The 15,817-nt window shown below is 39.1% G+C and overlaps 3 protein-coding genes across 4 annotated transcripts; 2 read left to right on the forward strand and 1 right to left on the reverse strand.

Annotated features, from left to right (window-relative positions):
- The first annotated feature begins 854 nt into the window (after nt 1–854).
- On the forward strand, nt 855–2,001 carry LOC117792451 (surfeit locus protein 6 homolog). Its single transcript, XM_034632606.1, has 2 exons — nt 855–1,069; nt 1,125–2,001. The coding sequence occupies exons 1-2, from the start codon at nt 898–900 to the stop codon at nt 1,946–1,948; spliced, it is 996 nt and encodes a 331-aa protein (XP_034488497.1). The 5' UTR covers nt 855–897; the 3' UTR covers nt 1,949–2,001.
- A 78-nt stretch (nt 2,002–2,079) lies between these two features.
- On the forward strand, nt 2,080–6,815 carry LOC117792450 (ATP-dependent Clp protease ATP-binding subunit clpX-like, mitochondrial). Its single transcript, XM_034632605.1, has 8 exons — nt 2,080–2,398; nt 2,592–2,948; nt 4,163–5,210; nt 5,273–5,549; nt 5,607–5,756; nt 5,825–6,046; nt 6,114–6,320; nt 6,562–6,815. The coding sequence occupies exons 2-8, from the start codon at nt 2,891–2,893 to the stop codon at nt 6,580–6,582; spliced, it is 1,983 nt and encodes a 660-aa protein (XP_034488496.1). The 5' UTR covers nt 2,080–2,398; nt 2,592–2,890; the 3' UTR covers nt 6,583–6,815.
- Nucleotides 6,816–7,578: 763 nt separating this feature from the next.
- Nucleotides 7,579–15,744, reverse strand: LOC117792452 (mucin-19). 2 transcript variants are annotated; one of them, XM_034632608.1, is made up of 9 exons: nt 15,611–15,744; nt 12,600–14,394; nt 12,388–12,518; nt 9,512–9,606; nt 9,216–9,449; nt 8,811–9,081; nt 8,299–8,748; nt 8,085–8,243; nt 7,579–8,019 (listed from the first exon to the last, which is right to left on the reverse strand). In XM_034632608.1, exons 2-9 carry the CDS (start codon nt 14,041–14,043, stop codon nt 7,954–7,956), a joined length of 2,850 nt encoding a protein of 949 aa, XP_034488499.1. In that variant the 5' UTR covers nt 14,044–14,394; nt 15,611–15,744; the 3' UTR covers nt 7,579–7,953. The 2 variants fall into 2 exon arrangements, with proteins under 2 accessions (XP_034488499.1, XP_034488498.1); XM_034632607.1 differs by lacking the exon at nt 15,611–15,744 and having other exon boundaries at nt 12,600–14,591.
- Nucleotides 15,745–15,817: the final 73 nt, after the last annotated feature.

Here is a 15,817-nt window from a genome sequence, read left to right on the forward strand (position 1 = left end):
TGGTAAAACTGTGCAAATCTGCCAAAAATCACAAATTTAGATGGTTTCTATACAGAAATATATATGTTCGCACTATAAACTTGCCAGCACTAGTTTGGAAGACTGCCACCAGGTGCAAGAGCTGCCACCCTACAAAATTTTCATTCTGGCAACTTGTTCTAAAATTTGGTTGAACCCAAGAAAATTCACCTAATTTGGAATTTTTTTCTTATATTGAAGATACAACTTTTTAAATTTTTTCAGGATTTTTGTTAGAATTTTGTCGATTTTTTCATATTTTTTTTAGAATTAACTTTGTAACTTTTTTTCCCTGTGGGTGACGAACTTCAAACCTTCATAAAAATGTTTTCCTTAATTTAATCTAATTTAGAATTTTAAATTTTCATCAAATTATTAATTTATTTCAAGGTTATTGCATATTAAAATTTACATTTACCTTCATTTAAATTTTTCAGTGTGGTCACATACTGATTCAGTATTTTTTACTTACCATCTGAAACAAGAACAGTCTGGTATATTTTAGGCATAATATTTAACGACATTACTCCACATTAGCATATTGCTCCTCACTTAACGCGCGCAGTTTAAATTTTGTTTAGTTTTTTTTAACAATAATTCCAGAGATGCTGATTTTAAGAAAGTGGGCTAGTATTTTAGCTATTTTGCATCGCGAATTCAGCTATTTTTCGGATTTTTCCAGCCAGAAACAGCTATCTATTTCTTTAAAAAGTTGGCACAATAAGTTGGTCCCAGAAAAGATTTTCGATCTGGCAAGTCGTACCATTTTTGTTTAAATAAATGGCAACTCTTTTTCAGACAGCTGGCAACGTCTTTAAAAAAAACTTATGCACGTGTGTGGCGCAAATATATTTTGTTTATTAAAAAAAAGGAGGCAAAATGGGTGTGGAAGAAATTGAACAGAGTTTAGAAAAGTACTACAATCGTGAGCATGGTCTGGAGCAAGATTCTGCCGTGGATGAGGATGGGTTTTCACATATTGTGGAGCCTTTTCAACAGAACGTACTCCACCTGTTGAAAATGTTCAAAGTGCCTTATTCCAAAAAAGAAGGTAAAGCCGTAACTATCTTTTTGGTTTCGTTATAAATTGTTAAACTTTCTTGTAGATGAAGATACCTACGAGGATTATTTACTATCCGATGATGAAAGCGCACAAAAAACAAAAGGCAAAAAGAGGAAGCTGATGGACAGTAAAGCTGAATCGGGAGATGAGGACGTAGACGAGCGCATTGCTTCTATAAAGAACAAACTGCGACAGAAAAAGAGGCCAACAACAGAAAGGCAACAGAAGAAGCGGGAGGCAAAGAAACTTAAGCGTAGCAAAGGAGTTCAAAAGTTACTGCAAACCACTGCGAAAACATTGAAGAACGAAAACATTAAGCAACATAAATTGAAGGGCGCTGTTGTCAAAATGGAACACAACGGAGATGCGGATGCGGTGGACAGCAAGGAGCTAATCCAGCCTGTCAAAATAAAGCCCGTGTATAATGAAGAAGCTAAAATCGTTTACTCCAAAATCGATTTTGCTGCCAATCCAGGCTCAAAAGCCAAGAAGTCACACCAAAATCCAAAAGAAATATTGAAAAAATTGAAAGACACTCGTCAACACATCAACGAATTGAAGGAGCAAGGCGAAACCGACAAAGCTGCAGAGATCCAAAACGATATTGCCTGGAAGAAGGCGTTCGATAAGATTGAGGGCAAGAAAGTTAAGGATGACACAAAGCTCCTACAGAAGGCAATCAAAAAGCGGAAGGTAGAGAAACGTGTCGCGAAGAAGAAGTGGACAGATCGTAAGCAAAAGGTAGAGCACGATATTGCGAAGCGACAGAAGAAGCGACAGGAGAATTTGGACAAGCGGAGTAAGGACAAGAAGAACAAGAAAATGAAAAAGGCGAGCAAAAAGGGAAGAATTATAGCCGGCTTCTAAAAACTGTTGACAATTTAAGGCAGTTTAACAACTCAAATAAAAATTGACAGACCGAAATTCTGTGCTTTTAAAATTATTATTTATTAAAATTTTACCTTTTTCGGCCGTAAAGTTAGTCCAAATTCTTTTGTGTATTTCGGAACAGATGTTTATCCCATTGGTCGCTTAGTGTCATTGTTTGTACCACGGTGCGTAGCATTGGCAACAAAGGAAGAAGAAGAGCCGCGCGCAACAGCTGTTATTTACCAGCAGCAGCTGCGACTCAATCGCATTGTTGTATTTTGTGAACTAAACACAGCTCGTTTGCACAAGCACGCAAAAACAGTCACACTGTAGCTGCAGTGGCAACAAATCAAAGATTTGGTTAATGTTTAAGCAATTATTAATTTACTCCTTTTATTAAATTTATGCCATGGATTGACGAAGTTGAAGCTTTCAAACAACACATTGGTAAGTGAATGGTTCATACGCGAGAAGAAGCAGCAGCTGTAGCCATCGCGCACGAAACGGCGTGTAAAAAGAAATCAGAAAAACGAAACACATTCACGCATACATATACACAAATACGCACACACGGCCAAACAAGTGCAGAGATACAGCAAAGCGCCGAGCGCAATCTATTTTATTCACATTTTCCACACAGAAAACCTACAGCACAACAGCGCAGCAGTGAAAAAGTAACAATTGCGTCGTATAACAAGCCTGAAGTAGTCGCTAAATATTTATAATTTGTGAAAAACAATATTTAATTGAGGGTTGTGCAAAACCAAAACCAAATCGAATGATCAGCACTATTTGATTGTCAAAATAGTCGAGAACAGGCTGGCAAATACAAATACAAAAGCAACAACAACATCAACCGAGTAGCTGGAGGAAGAAGAGTGTGTGCGGGCCCGCCAGCTGAGATTTCCGTAATAGCAGGGGCAACAACACAGCTCCAGAATGAGCATGGTCCGGCGCATACTATTACTGGCTCCAAAATACAAAATTTGGACAAAGGGTAAGGCTAAGAAGGGGACAATTGTTAACTGCAACTCACTCACACACACATACGCGTAGACATAATTTGTGCTTGTTGTGCAAAACCGCATACGTAACTGCGTCATTTGCGGAGAGCGGGCGTCACGTAGCACACACATAATGACATATGTACATATATACATGCATGTATTTACGATCAGAGTAGATCAACCGTGAGAAAATGAAATAATTAAAAGCAACCACAGCATGTACAATTGTTGTCCAATTGAGACAGAATGCAAAACTCGCTTATCAGAATTTTCTAGCTGCTCTTACGTTTCTTCATAAGATTTCTGCGTTTCTCTCTCTTTCTCTGTCTCTCATTTTGGCTTTGGCTTTGACGAAGGTCGTAATTCGATTTCAATGCAGCTAATTCTCAACATGGATCCAAATAAAGTTTTTTTTTTTTGATTTAAATTCATGTCAAACAGGCCATGCCCGAAGGTCAGCGTTACGCTGCTTTGGCCTAGTCGTCGGCAAGACATTACGTTTCCAATCAGAAAACGTAGCGTGTATCGTATTGCGTTGATTTGTTGTTATTACTATAACTCTATCATTCGTTTACAGCCAGCGAGCGCGTTTTTGAGCTGAACTTGAATTGTTTTTAAATGTGGTCGAGGTTTAATTATTGCGGTTACAGCTTTGACGCAACAAGTAGCCGGTTGATATGTTTTTTTTTTTATTTTTGTAATATTTATGTTTTGTTTAGGTGTAATTTCAGTCATTGCATGAGTAGTTGGTAATAAACATTTTTACGAGACAAAAGTAAGAGTAACGTAACGATTATGAGGAGGAAGAGGTTTTTGGAAATGTCTAAAATAGTCTTAAACACTAACATTAAGGCATATTATATAAGCATAATTGCAGTCATATTATTGTTTTAATAGTACCTTCTGTTTGAATTGTTATCTAAAAAGTATCTTAACCGATTATTTACAATATCACGTTAAGTTTCCGCCTGTAACTTGCAACTAAAACAGCTCTAATTGAATTGAGTCATTTGTTGAATGCATAAAGATGATAATTGGCCTTGAATTTAGTTCGGTTTCAACACTTTCCTCCTAGATAAATAATAGATAAATAGTAAAACTGATAGGTGAGTGATTATCAATCTGTTGACAAACAAAGGAGAGCATCCAGTATAAACAAAATTCTCACACACTCTCTCTCTCTCTCTCTCTCCCTTTCTTGCAGGAACCAGCGTGAGTCACACACAACACACATCCAGATGCATCATAGTAAGCACAGGATGCACTCGACACTTTCATCTGGCCACAAGGCACCTTTCCGCAAATGGACGGGTCATGGTGCAGCCATTGATGACGATACCTGCCTACATTGACATAACAAATGGGGTAACCACGATGTCAGATGGGGAGAGTAGCAGTAGCAGCAGCACAAGCGGTGCACATGGTAGTGGTCCCGCTAAGATACCTGGCCAGGGAGCGGGGGGCGGTGGCGCAAACACAACCGGCGGAAATGATAAGTTTCTGTCTTGTCCAAAGTGCGGCAGTGCCTGCACCCAGGTTGAGACGTTCGTCAGCTCGACACGTTTCGTCAAGTGCGCCAAGTGCAATTATTTTTTCGTGGTGCTGTCCGATGTTGAGACAAAGCATCGTGTCAAGGAGGAGCCGAAGAATCAGCGCAAGCCACCGCCGCCGCCACAGAAGATCATGGAATATCTGGACAAGCATGTGGTTGGCCAGGAGTTTGCCAAGAAAGTGCTGGCTGTAGCTGTATACAATCACTACAAGCGCATCCATCACAATCTGCCTCAATTGCAGCAGCAAAACCAGAGCTCCACAAGCGGCTCTGGCGGAATGGATGGTATACCGCGCTCGGATCTGCTGCACATCACCGGCATTGGTCATACACTGAGTAGCACACCAGGCAGTGAGTTGCCGCCTAAGCCGGCACAGATGGGCTTGGGAGGTGGTGCTGGACTGACTGGATCAGGGCTCGGTCTCCATGGCAGCGGCAGCAGTGCTTCCATGCCACGCGGAGATCAACGCCCCGGCTCTGAAATACTGGACAATCAGAACAATGATGTTAAGCTGGAGAAGAGCAACATCATAATGCTCGGACCAACAGGTTCGGGGAAAACACTCATTGCCCAGACAATTGCCCGTTGCTTGGATGTACCCTTTGCCATCTGCGATTGCACAACGCTCACACAAGCGGGTTACGTGGGTGAGGATATTGAGAGCGTTATTTCCAAGTTGCTCCAGGATGCCAACTACAAGTATGTCCAAATTGCATGACGATAGATTCCTTTAATTTAATTCAATGATTTTTTTCAATTAGCGTGGAACGAGCGCAAACTGGCATTGTATTTCTGGACGAGGTGGATAAAATTGGCGCCGTGCCTGGCATTCATCAGCTGCGCGATGTGGGCGGCGAGGGTGTTCAACAAGGCATGCTCAAGATGCTTGAGGGCACCGTTGTCAATGTCCCTGAGCGCAACTCTCCCCGCAAGCTACGTGGCGAAACAGTGCAAGTGGACACAACCAACATTCTTTTTGTGGCATCGGGAGCTTACACGGGTCTTGATCGTCTCATTGGCCGCCGCCTCAACGAGAAAGTAAGACCTAGCACTCTGATTAAAGGTTTATTCTCTAATTCGAAAATGTCATTTCAGTATTTGGGCTTTGGCATGCCCTCAACCAGCGGCTCTGGTCGTCGAGCCGCCCAATCGACAGCCAGCCCCATGGACAATGATCAGGAGGAGCGTGACAAATGCCTGACCAAGGTGCAGGCGCGTGATCTCGTTGAGTTTGGCATGATACCCGTAAGTAAATCCTGGCTAAGCCTTTTCTACATAGCTTAAACCCATCTTTGTCTTTATATCCAAAACAGGAATTCGTTGGTCGCTTTCCGGTCATTGTGCCTTTCCACAGTTTAAACGTCAACATGTTGGTGCGCATTCTCACCGAGCCGCGCAACGCTCTGGTGCCGCAATACAAGGCATTGTTGGGTCTCGACGAAGTGGAACTGTCATTCACCGAGGAAGCGGTTGAATCAATTGCCGCATTAGCCATGGAAAGACACACGGGTGCACGCGGTCTACGCTCCATAATGGTATAAAATATTCGTACAATACCACGATTTGACAGTTCTTAATTATAAAGATTTCATCATTTTATAGGAGCAACTGCTACTGGATCCCATGTTTATTGTGCCTGGCTCAGACATTACAAGTGTGCACATTACCGCAGACTATGTGCGAGGCAATGATAAACCGATTTATAGTCGTAGCACGGATGCTGATGCCGTGGCGAGTAGCGGCTCAGAAGAATCACCAGACTCGGAGCCCACCGACGATAATGATAAGAACTTTGAGAATAGTGAAAAAGTACGAATTAAACAGTAAATTAGCTAATGCGCCTCCAATCCAAAAACAGCATAAACAATACATAAACATATGCAAAAAACAGCTCGCAACAAAAGAAAACATTTTACCAATGTATTGCTTTTCTTAAATTATTTCTTAAAAGCGTTTGTGCTTCATTCATTTAAACTCTTGATCACTTTCACATATTTGCTTGAAATGCTTTAACTATTGAGTTGTCGTTAATATGTTATATTATTTTTAGTCACGTTTAAATGGTACATAACCCCTCGTCCTACAATCCCTTCCCCACAAACTTTGAATGGCATTTGCGCAACTAATATAAACAATTACAAATCAATATATATCACCTGTGATTCAAAAACTGACGAGCAGCACAGATTGTCTCTTCATCGCAGCCGTTCATCAATCAATTGTAAACAACTAGCAATTGTAATAAAAACACACAAAATAATTTAGAATTGTAAACCAGATAATAAAATTTTTTCTAAAATTCAATGTAATATCTACTACAATTGGACAGTTGGCCATGCGTGAACTGCTTATACATATATATATTTCAATTACTTCAACCATAACTATGTATAGAAAACAAATTGTCTAGGCAAATCAAATTGCGTATCTAAAAATGTTAATAAATTTTTAGTATCCTTATAAGATAACGATGACAAAGAGAAGCAAATTATATTATTAACTAGTTTAAGTTGTAAAAGAAAAAGTTAAAAAAAAATGAAAAATAATTTAATAAAAAAAATATAAAAATTTAAAGTACTTTGTTTAATAAATATATTTATTAGTTTCACTCATTGGCGATATATCTAAACAAAGATAGTTAAATATTTGATCAGAAAAGTCATAACAGATTTCATATTGTGCTAGATTCGGCATTTTTATATTATTTTAAATCAGTAGTCATAATAGGCTGCACAACAAATCGAGATACAATTTAAATATAAGAATCAATTCCAGGAATTTACTTTAATATTAACAACATTTTAAGAGTTCAAGGAATTTTCTATTTCACTATATCAAAACTGATCCTTTAATTTAGATATTGTAGAAGTTCCCACAGACTATTATATTTTAATATTCAAATTAAATAATATAACAGCTCGACGTGAAATTAGAAGTAGATATTAATTCTTTTTGATATCCCTCTATTCATCGGGAATCAAAGAGTTTACACATCTTGCAATGATCATTACGCATAGATTATTACAAAATCAAATTAATGAAATTTATTATTATTTTATTTATCATATTTCAACTAAACAAAATTTGCACAAATTAAATTGACTAAGGTTAACTACTCAAAAAAGGAGTGACTGATGCAACTTTTTATATATGTATATTCGAAACTCATTTCGGAGTGTTCCGCTATTCAGTTTCGATTTCAGCCTAAAATTGATTGGTTTAACAGTGCAACTGAATAACGGAATAGCCCTATTAATAAATAGTTTTTAAGTTTATTGCACATTTGCACTAAAATATTTTTCTTTTTGGGTTTTTTCAGTATTTTCTTTCACGTAGTGTATAAATTTGTATAAAAATTTGTAAGTTAATAAATATCTTTGTCATGAGTGATTATGGGTGTGTGTGTGGGTGTGTATATATAGATAAGTTGACAAAATGAGTTTTAATCATTTTCCTCAGATATAAGCAGTTCGTACTCTTGTGCCGCAAAACGATCCCAATCAGAGTTCTGAAAAACACAAAAGCCACGTAAGTATTTGCGAACTTCGAGTGAGTTTTAAGAGAAATACTCACAGACTCATCCCGCTGGGCGGCGAAAGGATCACGCTGTTCGTGATCCAGATATTTCTCGAGATTGAAAAAGGTATCGAAAAACACATGCGTCATTTTGCAGCGTTTCAAGTCTCCCAGCGTTATGGAATCACGGTTCGCAGGCTTAATCATGTCCAGCATCTGTGGGAGAACTTTTATACTCTGGAGTTTCATTAAGGATTAGAGCTGTACCCACCTGGCAGAGACAATCCTCAAAAGGCAGACACTCAATGCCGATGCCCTCCATGCGCTGTTGTTGCTCCTCATAAAAATATTCCAGCTCGTACATTGAAAGTGCGCCATCGCCATCGATGTCCATGCAGCGGAACCAGTATTCAATGGCTGTGGGCGTGCGCTTATCCTCCTCAGAGAGTATGAACCAGACGAAGTCTGTGTAGGACATCTTTGGTTCATCATCGGGTGCCTTTTTGTTGTCGCTCCGTGTTACGCAGCCGGAGAAGATGCGCTCAACGATGCGGGTAGAGAGGGCATTATCGCTGTGCTTGGCCAGATCGTCCTGATTGATGAGCAAGTCGTGATCCTTGTCCAATTCCCAGAATTTGCAATAAATCACATAGAAATGCTCGTAGCTAAAGAAAGCCATTATCTGATTGATATCGTCCTCCTCCTCCAGCAAACTGATCATCTATCCAACAAATGCTTCAGTTGTGAGTGCAACCCTTCTTTTAAAACTTTAGATTGACTCACCTCTAGCAGATCGGATCGCTTTAGCTCCGATATTGTTATCTTGCCGCTCCAACTGCGATTCACCGAATAGAAGATGCGCGCGATGACCGTGTGTACGTATCTGGAATGGAACTCGGTGGCTTCTTTGAGAAAGGCCAGGCCTGGATGCGTATCAACCACGTCCTGCACCATTGGCACCAGATCCTCCGGCACAATATAAGAACGAAAACGCTGACCACGAGACAAAATATAAACAAATCGCGAGGCCGCCTCATGGCAATAGACATTCATTCTGTCATAAAAAGAAAAATTATATTAAATGGATATATGTAACCAAATCAACTTTCAAAGTTTGGTGGCTCTAGCACTGAAGCTCGAGTGTAGATTTCCTACCACCTTAAATGATGGGAAATGCCTTTCACTTACTGTTTCCAGAACTCAACAAAACGCTGACGCTCTACCAGACCCGTGGTGCCTGCTTGGCAGAAGATCATGACAGGCATGCGCCAATAGAAGGGCAGGCCGCATAGCTTCAGTATGCGTGGCAGCTCATCCTTGGTCACCTGGTTGTTCGGAAAGCTATCGAAGGCTGATAAAATGCCCCGTATAACCCGCTCCATGGCAATTGTTGGCTGTGGCTTGCCATGTGGAAAGTAGAATCTGCAATTAACCAAATTGTATATAGTTGTTTCTCAAATTGAAGCTGGAATCATCATCTTTACCGGGGAATATAGACACTCTTTGAGCTTCTAATCTCCTTCTGCAGGGAATTCTGTTCCTGTGACGGCGGCGGAGGCGGTGTCGCGTGTAGTTTAACCTGAAATATAAACAGATCGTAAATCAATTAATTCCTAATTCAGTTAATAATTTTTACCACATCTTTATATACATCACAAAATGAGCATGTGGTTTGGTATGGTGATGTAGAAGCACCGCTAAATTAAAATTCCATATTTATTTTAAAATGTTTGCCAAGTTCTTTTCTCTGTTTACATTTAAAAATTTTCGAGGAACGCATTTTAAAGTACCACGCCCCATTGCCAAAGCCCTTAAAATTTATTATAATATTTATATGCTAACGCATATAAATAAACAAATTGAATATTGAACTAAGAAAAAATGGGTATGATCACATGGTGTCTTCGTTCATATTTGATTCTATCTGTAGTTTGTTCTTCAAAAAAATCTTATTTGTTCTTACAGAGTAGCTGCGAGTCGAGGGTGCCCAACTTTGCCTGGTTTTGATTTGGTTTAATTTAAGCACTGGAATTTGTATAGTTTACAAATTGTTAGCAACATATTATTTCTTTGTGTGGGCTCTCTTTCGATTTAATTTCCGAATTATATAGTATCTCCATATACATACGTACATATTTTTAGCCACATAATATTTTGTGGAAATCAGTTGTATGTTAGAGAAAGCAGTCAATATATTGTTTTTCTTTGCGTTTTTGCACTACAAATTGTGCGCAAATTGAAGACAAATTTAAAATATCTTAATTGGCGCCACAGATATGATACTGATCTATATAATGAAATTTTTATATGCAAGAGAGATCTTTAAAAACACATAAATTTATTTAATTAAGTGTGATTGTAGCCGCAAGTGTTAAAAGTTAAGTTTCTCCAAATTAGTTTAATTATTGAATTACTGTGGAGATATTCCATGTTTTAGGTCCTAAAATGTAGGATTAAACTATCAATAAATTGTTTTTTTTTTTTACATTTTTATTAAATAAGTTTTTTAAATTCATGAAAATTCATTTTTTTTTTTAAATTAATCTAATTACCCATACGTTTCAATAAATATTTGCTCGTAGATTTCCGCACACAATAGTTTATCGAAAATTTCTCTTTTGTTGTTCTAGCTGATCTTTTGTGAGGTTGCAGCATTTGTTTCAGTCGTAGCCAGTCTTATATGTAGAACATTTACTTTTGGTCGTTATTCTTTTTGTTCAGATCCAACTTAACGGAATCTTCATCAATTGTACGCTACGCACAGACCATTCATGATTTTAAAACTGTCAACGGCAGCATTAATATTAATCTTGAAAAGACTTCAACGAGAAGTACAAACACTAACACACACACACACACACAGATACGGTTGATTGCATGGGGCATGTGGGCATATTACGTATACGCACGGATACACTCGATAGCAAAGCAAAATATTACGCATACGCATAGTTGTTAAATAAATAAGACGAGAAGAGGTGAAAGAATAAGACTTCAATTGTGTCTGCTAAGAGCTACTAATTGCACAAATAATTGCCGACAGAGTTGTGAATTATTTTTAGCAAATATTTACTTTAAAACTATAAACATTATAAAAAAAAGAAGAACAACAAATCAATGCTGAGGGAATTTCACAATGAAACAAAGTGGGCGAGGAATCACTGAATAAAGTAGATAATTTGCAGGCACACACATGTTATTAAATTCGTGTACCTCTTTTCATACATATTGTAATTAAATAATTAAATATAATACAGAAAAAAAAACTGCCCAAAAAATATAATATAAGCTATAAACATGACAAAAAGTGTATGCACTTTCCGTTGCTTAAATAATCATGTGCTTTTATTCTATTTGTTGTTGCGCTGTTTTTTTTTTTTTTAACATTTTTTGCTCCTCTGTTTAGTTTTTTTTTTGACTATGCACGATCGAGCTGATCGTAAATGCTTGATTTGATTGTTTGTATACGAGAATATGCATACTCAACAGGGGTATTCAGTATATTGAATATATTAAATGAGTCAAGGCTAAATAAATAATTCAATACATCTTTTTTTTTTAATTTTATATCACAATAAAGAAACCACAATGACAACATATTTATAAACTCTCAACTCGGTTGGAAACTTTTTAATATTTTAGTAAGTATTACAAAAACAAAGACAAAAGCTAAGAATAAAGGAAATTAAAAATATTAATAAGGAGTACAATCATTAAAAAAAAAACACATTACAAAGAAACTAGGGTTGATGTAGGGAAGTTTGGTATAGGGAGTAGATTTAAAAGTATTTTAAAATTTGTAAAAGACATTGACCTAAAATGGTGTACCATGCCTACGATATTTCTATATTTTAAATCAAATGTAGTTTGAAATTTGCAGCTCAGTAAATCATTGCTAAAGCTAAACCCACTCGTGGAGTGAATAACCCTAATGGCTTATTGGCAAAAGTATTGTTCAAAATGTATTGTTCGCCCTGTCTCTGTCTCCGCTCTGTTGGCAAACGACGGCAACGTGGCAACGTGGCAGCGCTGGCGATGGCGATGGCGATGGCGTCTTGGGGTAACCTTAAATCAATCAATGATGCTACAGCGGCCCGATAACAGCAGCAGCCACGATATTTTCAACCGCTGGGCGAGTCAATTGGCAAAGGAAGGCAGGGAAGGGGGGCAACAGAAATTGTTGCTGCTGTGCTCATCTGCTGCTGCTGTGGTGATTTTGCATTTGCTATTTGCAATTGTTAGATAACAAATGAACGCACTCACACACACACAGATAGACAGATAATTCTGTCTAAAAATTATGGTTTGTTTATGGAATGGTATTGGGAATGGGGTAAGGGGTATGCTTGGAGTCTCCTACCTTAAGTAGACTTTTGGGCGGCGCTTCCGCGGGTCGTTTGATGTCGAGAAACGAGTTGCGCACATCCGGACGCTTCTCAAACAACATCACGCGCTCGGCAACGGAGCCACGTGTTAGGATTGGTCTGCCCACTGGAATGGATATGGAAGAGCAACAACAATATGTTGTGTTTGATTATGTTAACGAGTACATTATTCATTCAATTATATTACAATTCTTATCCTGGCCATTGCTGAGCGCTGCACGGCTGCCGCTTGTCGGTTTGATTTTATTCAACGTTGGCATCGTTGTGTCCGCCGATGTTGCGGGCGATTCAACGATCGTTGCTGTTGCTGCTGCAGTTGCAGTTGGTGTTGCTGTTGCTGTTGCGGTTGCGGTTGCCTTCGCGTTTGCGACAATGTTGCTGGCGTTGCTGTTATCAGTGTTGCCGCCGCTGCCACTGCTGCTGCTGCTGTTTCGACTGTTAGCCATTTTCCTCGTGATCGTTGGCTTTTCTTTGGTTGCATTCGTTGCTGTTGTTGTTGTCGTTGTAGCCATTGCCGGCTTCTGTTGTTCACTGTTGTTCTCTTTGGTTTTGCTTACTTTACGATTGCTGCTCGTGGACTCGCTGGCGCCTTTATCTGTCACACCTATCACTGCCACGCCCACACGAGTACCGTCTACATTATCCACAGCACTTTCGCTGTTGCTGTTGGCTTTACTTAGTTTCTTGCTGTTTAGTGATGTTGCTGTTAACTTGCTGTTGCTGCCGTTATTGACTAAAGTATTGCTACTGCTACTGCTTGTTTTGCTGCTGCTGTTACTCTGTCGCTTTTTTGTAGGTGTTGCTGCTGTTGTTGTTGCTGCTGCTGCTGTTGCTGAGGCCGCCGTGACTGCAGTTGCTGCTGCTGCCTCTTTTTGCAGCAACTCGCTGATTTTGAGCAAGTGCTGCGTCTGTTGCTGCGACAAATTGTTAACATCCAGATGTAAATTGATGTCATAATTGAGATTTACATCGGGCAACGTTTTACTTGCAACTGCAGCCACTTTTTTGGGCGATTGCAATGCCTGATCGCTTTGACTCGGTTTACTGCCTTTGCTCGTTGCAGTTGTTGGCGCTGTTGCCGTTGTAGCTGTTGCTGTTGCTGTTGTTTTTTTCAGCTTCCCATTGCCAATCGTCTGTGGGGTCACGCCCACTTCCGATGATTTTTTAACACCGCTTTTGCCCCTCTGTTCTTTGTCTTTGTTCACAAAGCTGGTGACCATCTTCTGCAAGCCCTCAGTGCTGCTAATGTCCGCCGTTGCCGTCGCAGCTGCAACAGCAACATCCGCAAAATCGCCCGAGGCCGCCGCGTTTGTGTACATTTCAAGCAGCTGTGCGGGCGGCAATCCCCGGCTCTTCCACGTGTGATAGATGGCGTCGGCGTGTTCGCTGATCTTCTTTGACAGCTCTGCGATCTCAGCGTGCGCATCGTTGCTGATCACCGGCACAGCTTTGGGTGATTTGGGGCTTTGTCCAGCAGTTCCTGCCGGCTTGCGTGTTGTTGTCGTTGTTGTTGTTATTTTACTGGCACTCGTCATGGCCACCGAGCTGACGGGGCCGCTGCCGGTGCCGCCGTTGCTGCTCAGCTTTTTAGTTTTGGTCGTTGTTGTTGTTGTCGTCGAAGACGCTTGCATTTTGTCAAATGCCTCTCAACAATTGAATTCACTTAATGTAACTTTCCCTTTAAATTATTCTTTTCACTGATATTTATCTGCACTCACAATTTATATGTACGAAAAATTCACATTTTAGTCGTTGTCTATTAATATATATCCGAGTGTGGTGCATTTGAACTGTATTTGTCTAATCCAATTTGATTTTGATTTGTATCTCATCAAGTTTTCTCACTCGAACAACTCACAATTTGCTCAATTCACTCTGGCCGCATTGTGGCCTGTAATTCGGTTTGATTTTTAACAAATTTTCGTGCGTTTCATTCACTTTTCACATTTTCCTCGTTTTAACTTTTCTCCGTATGGCGAAATCTATTTATAAAAGAAATACCAAAATTTCCTATTTCGTTTATTTCAGTTGCCGAAACACACAGACCGCGGCGATCTAGACGGAGACGCACATACAGAAATATACGGCGGCATTAACATCGGGATCGGGGCATCATCTCAATACGTAAAACGCGCACACAGTGGCCTACACTGGTTCCAGTTCAATTGCAAATGTGTGATGGAGCAATACGAAAATTTTGAAAGATCACGTGCTCTACTAAGATTACAATTTACAAAATATTCTTAAAATATAATTCTAATATGTTGTCATTAATGTAAAAACTTTAAATCAACAATAATATTTGATATTAAACTGAAAGAATGCTGTAACTATTTCTAAGGAATATAACTGGGCAACTGACTAACATACATAAGATATTCGGACAACAAGTAATTCTATTTCTATTTCTAGTTGTTTTATTTTATAATTTTTTTTCTTTATCTATGGTATTTAATTTTCTAAAGTGAAGGTGTGACAATCCCTGAATTTTGTGGAAAGCAATAACTATTTATCACATGTTGGTGTGAAATATTCAGCATACATTGGATAACAAGCAATATAATGTAATTGTATTCTGACAACAATTAATTACGAATTCATTGGCATATTTTATAATTGGTGGAAAGTAAATCAAGTGCAGTACACTGTGCAGGCGTAAGAAAACTAAAAGCCTCCCCTTAGCCCGTTGCGTCGTTTTTTTTTTTTTGTTGCTGTTTTTACGTGTAGCGGCTGCTGCTGCTTCTTCAACTTTGTACTATTTATTCGAAAATAAATTTCGAAGTAGTTGCTGCTGAGTCTGATGTTGCTGTTGCTCTTCTGTTGTTGCTTCCTTGCCTCTGATGATGTAGCTTGCCACACACACTTTCCTATTGCACTTAACATACGTAAATATGTGTGTACACTCTCACTACTATCGAGTATATTTTGATGTTTGTCTGACTTTATTAATGATTTAATTGCATTTATGCCCCAAAGGCATGCGCACGCTGACGACAGTCGACGATGACTCGTTCTGTTTTGGATTTCGTCATTAATTAATGAAACCAAACAGAGGTTAATAGAAATTTGCAATTTGACATTTCATTTTAGCCACAAAAGAAAACAAGTTAACAACGATCAAAGATCAGCACATCGCAATTTTATTAAAAACACAAACACACACATTACCACATTTACACATTTTCAATTTTCACATACAGTATTTGTAAGTATGCATCTGGCAAGTTGGCGGAAAATCTTTTGGAATCTTTGACCGCGGCGCTAAATTTAACAGAATATTGCCGTGTACGTTCAAAAAAAAAATTACCGAGCGCAATGCACGCGGACGCGAGCGCTGCTGATTAGCTTCGTGTTGTTACTGTAAATCTTTGGCTGCTCTGCTGGCCGCTGAAAATAACATCAGCC

Source organism: Drosophila innubila (assembly GCF_004354385.1).
Source record: "Drosophila innubila isolate TH190305 chromosome 3R unlocalized genomic scaffold, UK_Dinn_1.0 2_E_3R, whole genome shotgun sequence".
NCBI classification, from domain to species: domain Eukaryota; kingdom Metazoa; phylum Arthropoda; class Insecta; order Diptera; family Drosophilidae; genus Drosophila; species Drosophila innubila.

What these genes read in the sequence shown, in the direction of transcription:
- LOC117792451 (XM_034632606.1), top strand. Translation starts at nt 898, where the DNA reads ATGGGTGTGGAAGAAATTGAACAGAGTTTAGAAAAGTACTACAATCGT. An exon ending in GCCTTATTCCAAAAAAGAAG is followed by an intron (nt 1,070 to 1,124) that starts GTAAAGCCGTAA and finishes ACTTTCTTGTAG; the next exon opens with ATGAAGATACCTACGAGGAT.
- LOC117792450 (XM_034632605.1), top strand. Translation starts at nt 2,891, where the DNA reads ATGAGCATGGTCCGGCGCATACTATTACTGGCTCCAAAATACAAAATT. An exon ending in CTCCAGGATGCCAACTACAA is followed by an intron (nt 5,211 to 5,272) that starts GTATGTCCAAAT and finishes TTTTTCAATTAG; the next exon opens with CGTGGAACGAGCGCAAACTG. An exon ending in GCCGCCGCCTCAACGAGAAA is followed by an intron (nt 5,550 to 5,606) that starts GTAAGACCTAGC and finishes ATGTCATTTCAG; the next exon opens with TATTTGGGCTTTGGCATGCC.
- LOC117792452 (XM_034632608.1), bottom strand. Translation starts at nt 14,043, where the DNA reads ATGCAAGCGTCTTCGACGACAACAACAACAACGACCAAAACTAAAAAG. An exon ending in CGCCCAAAAGTCTACTTAAG is followed by an intron (nt 9,607 to 12,387) that starts GTAGGAGACTCC and finishes TTTATATTTCAG; the next exon opens with GTTAAACTACACGCGACACC. An exon ending in AGCGATCCGATCTGCTAGAG is followed by an intron (nt 8,749 to 8,810) that starts GTGAGTCAATCT and finishes TTTGTTGGATAG; the next exon opens with ATGATCAGTTTGCTGGAGGA.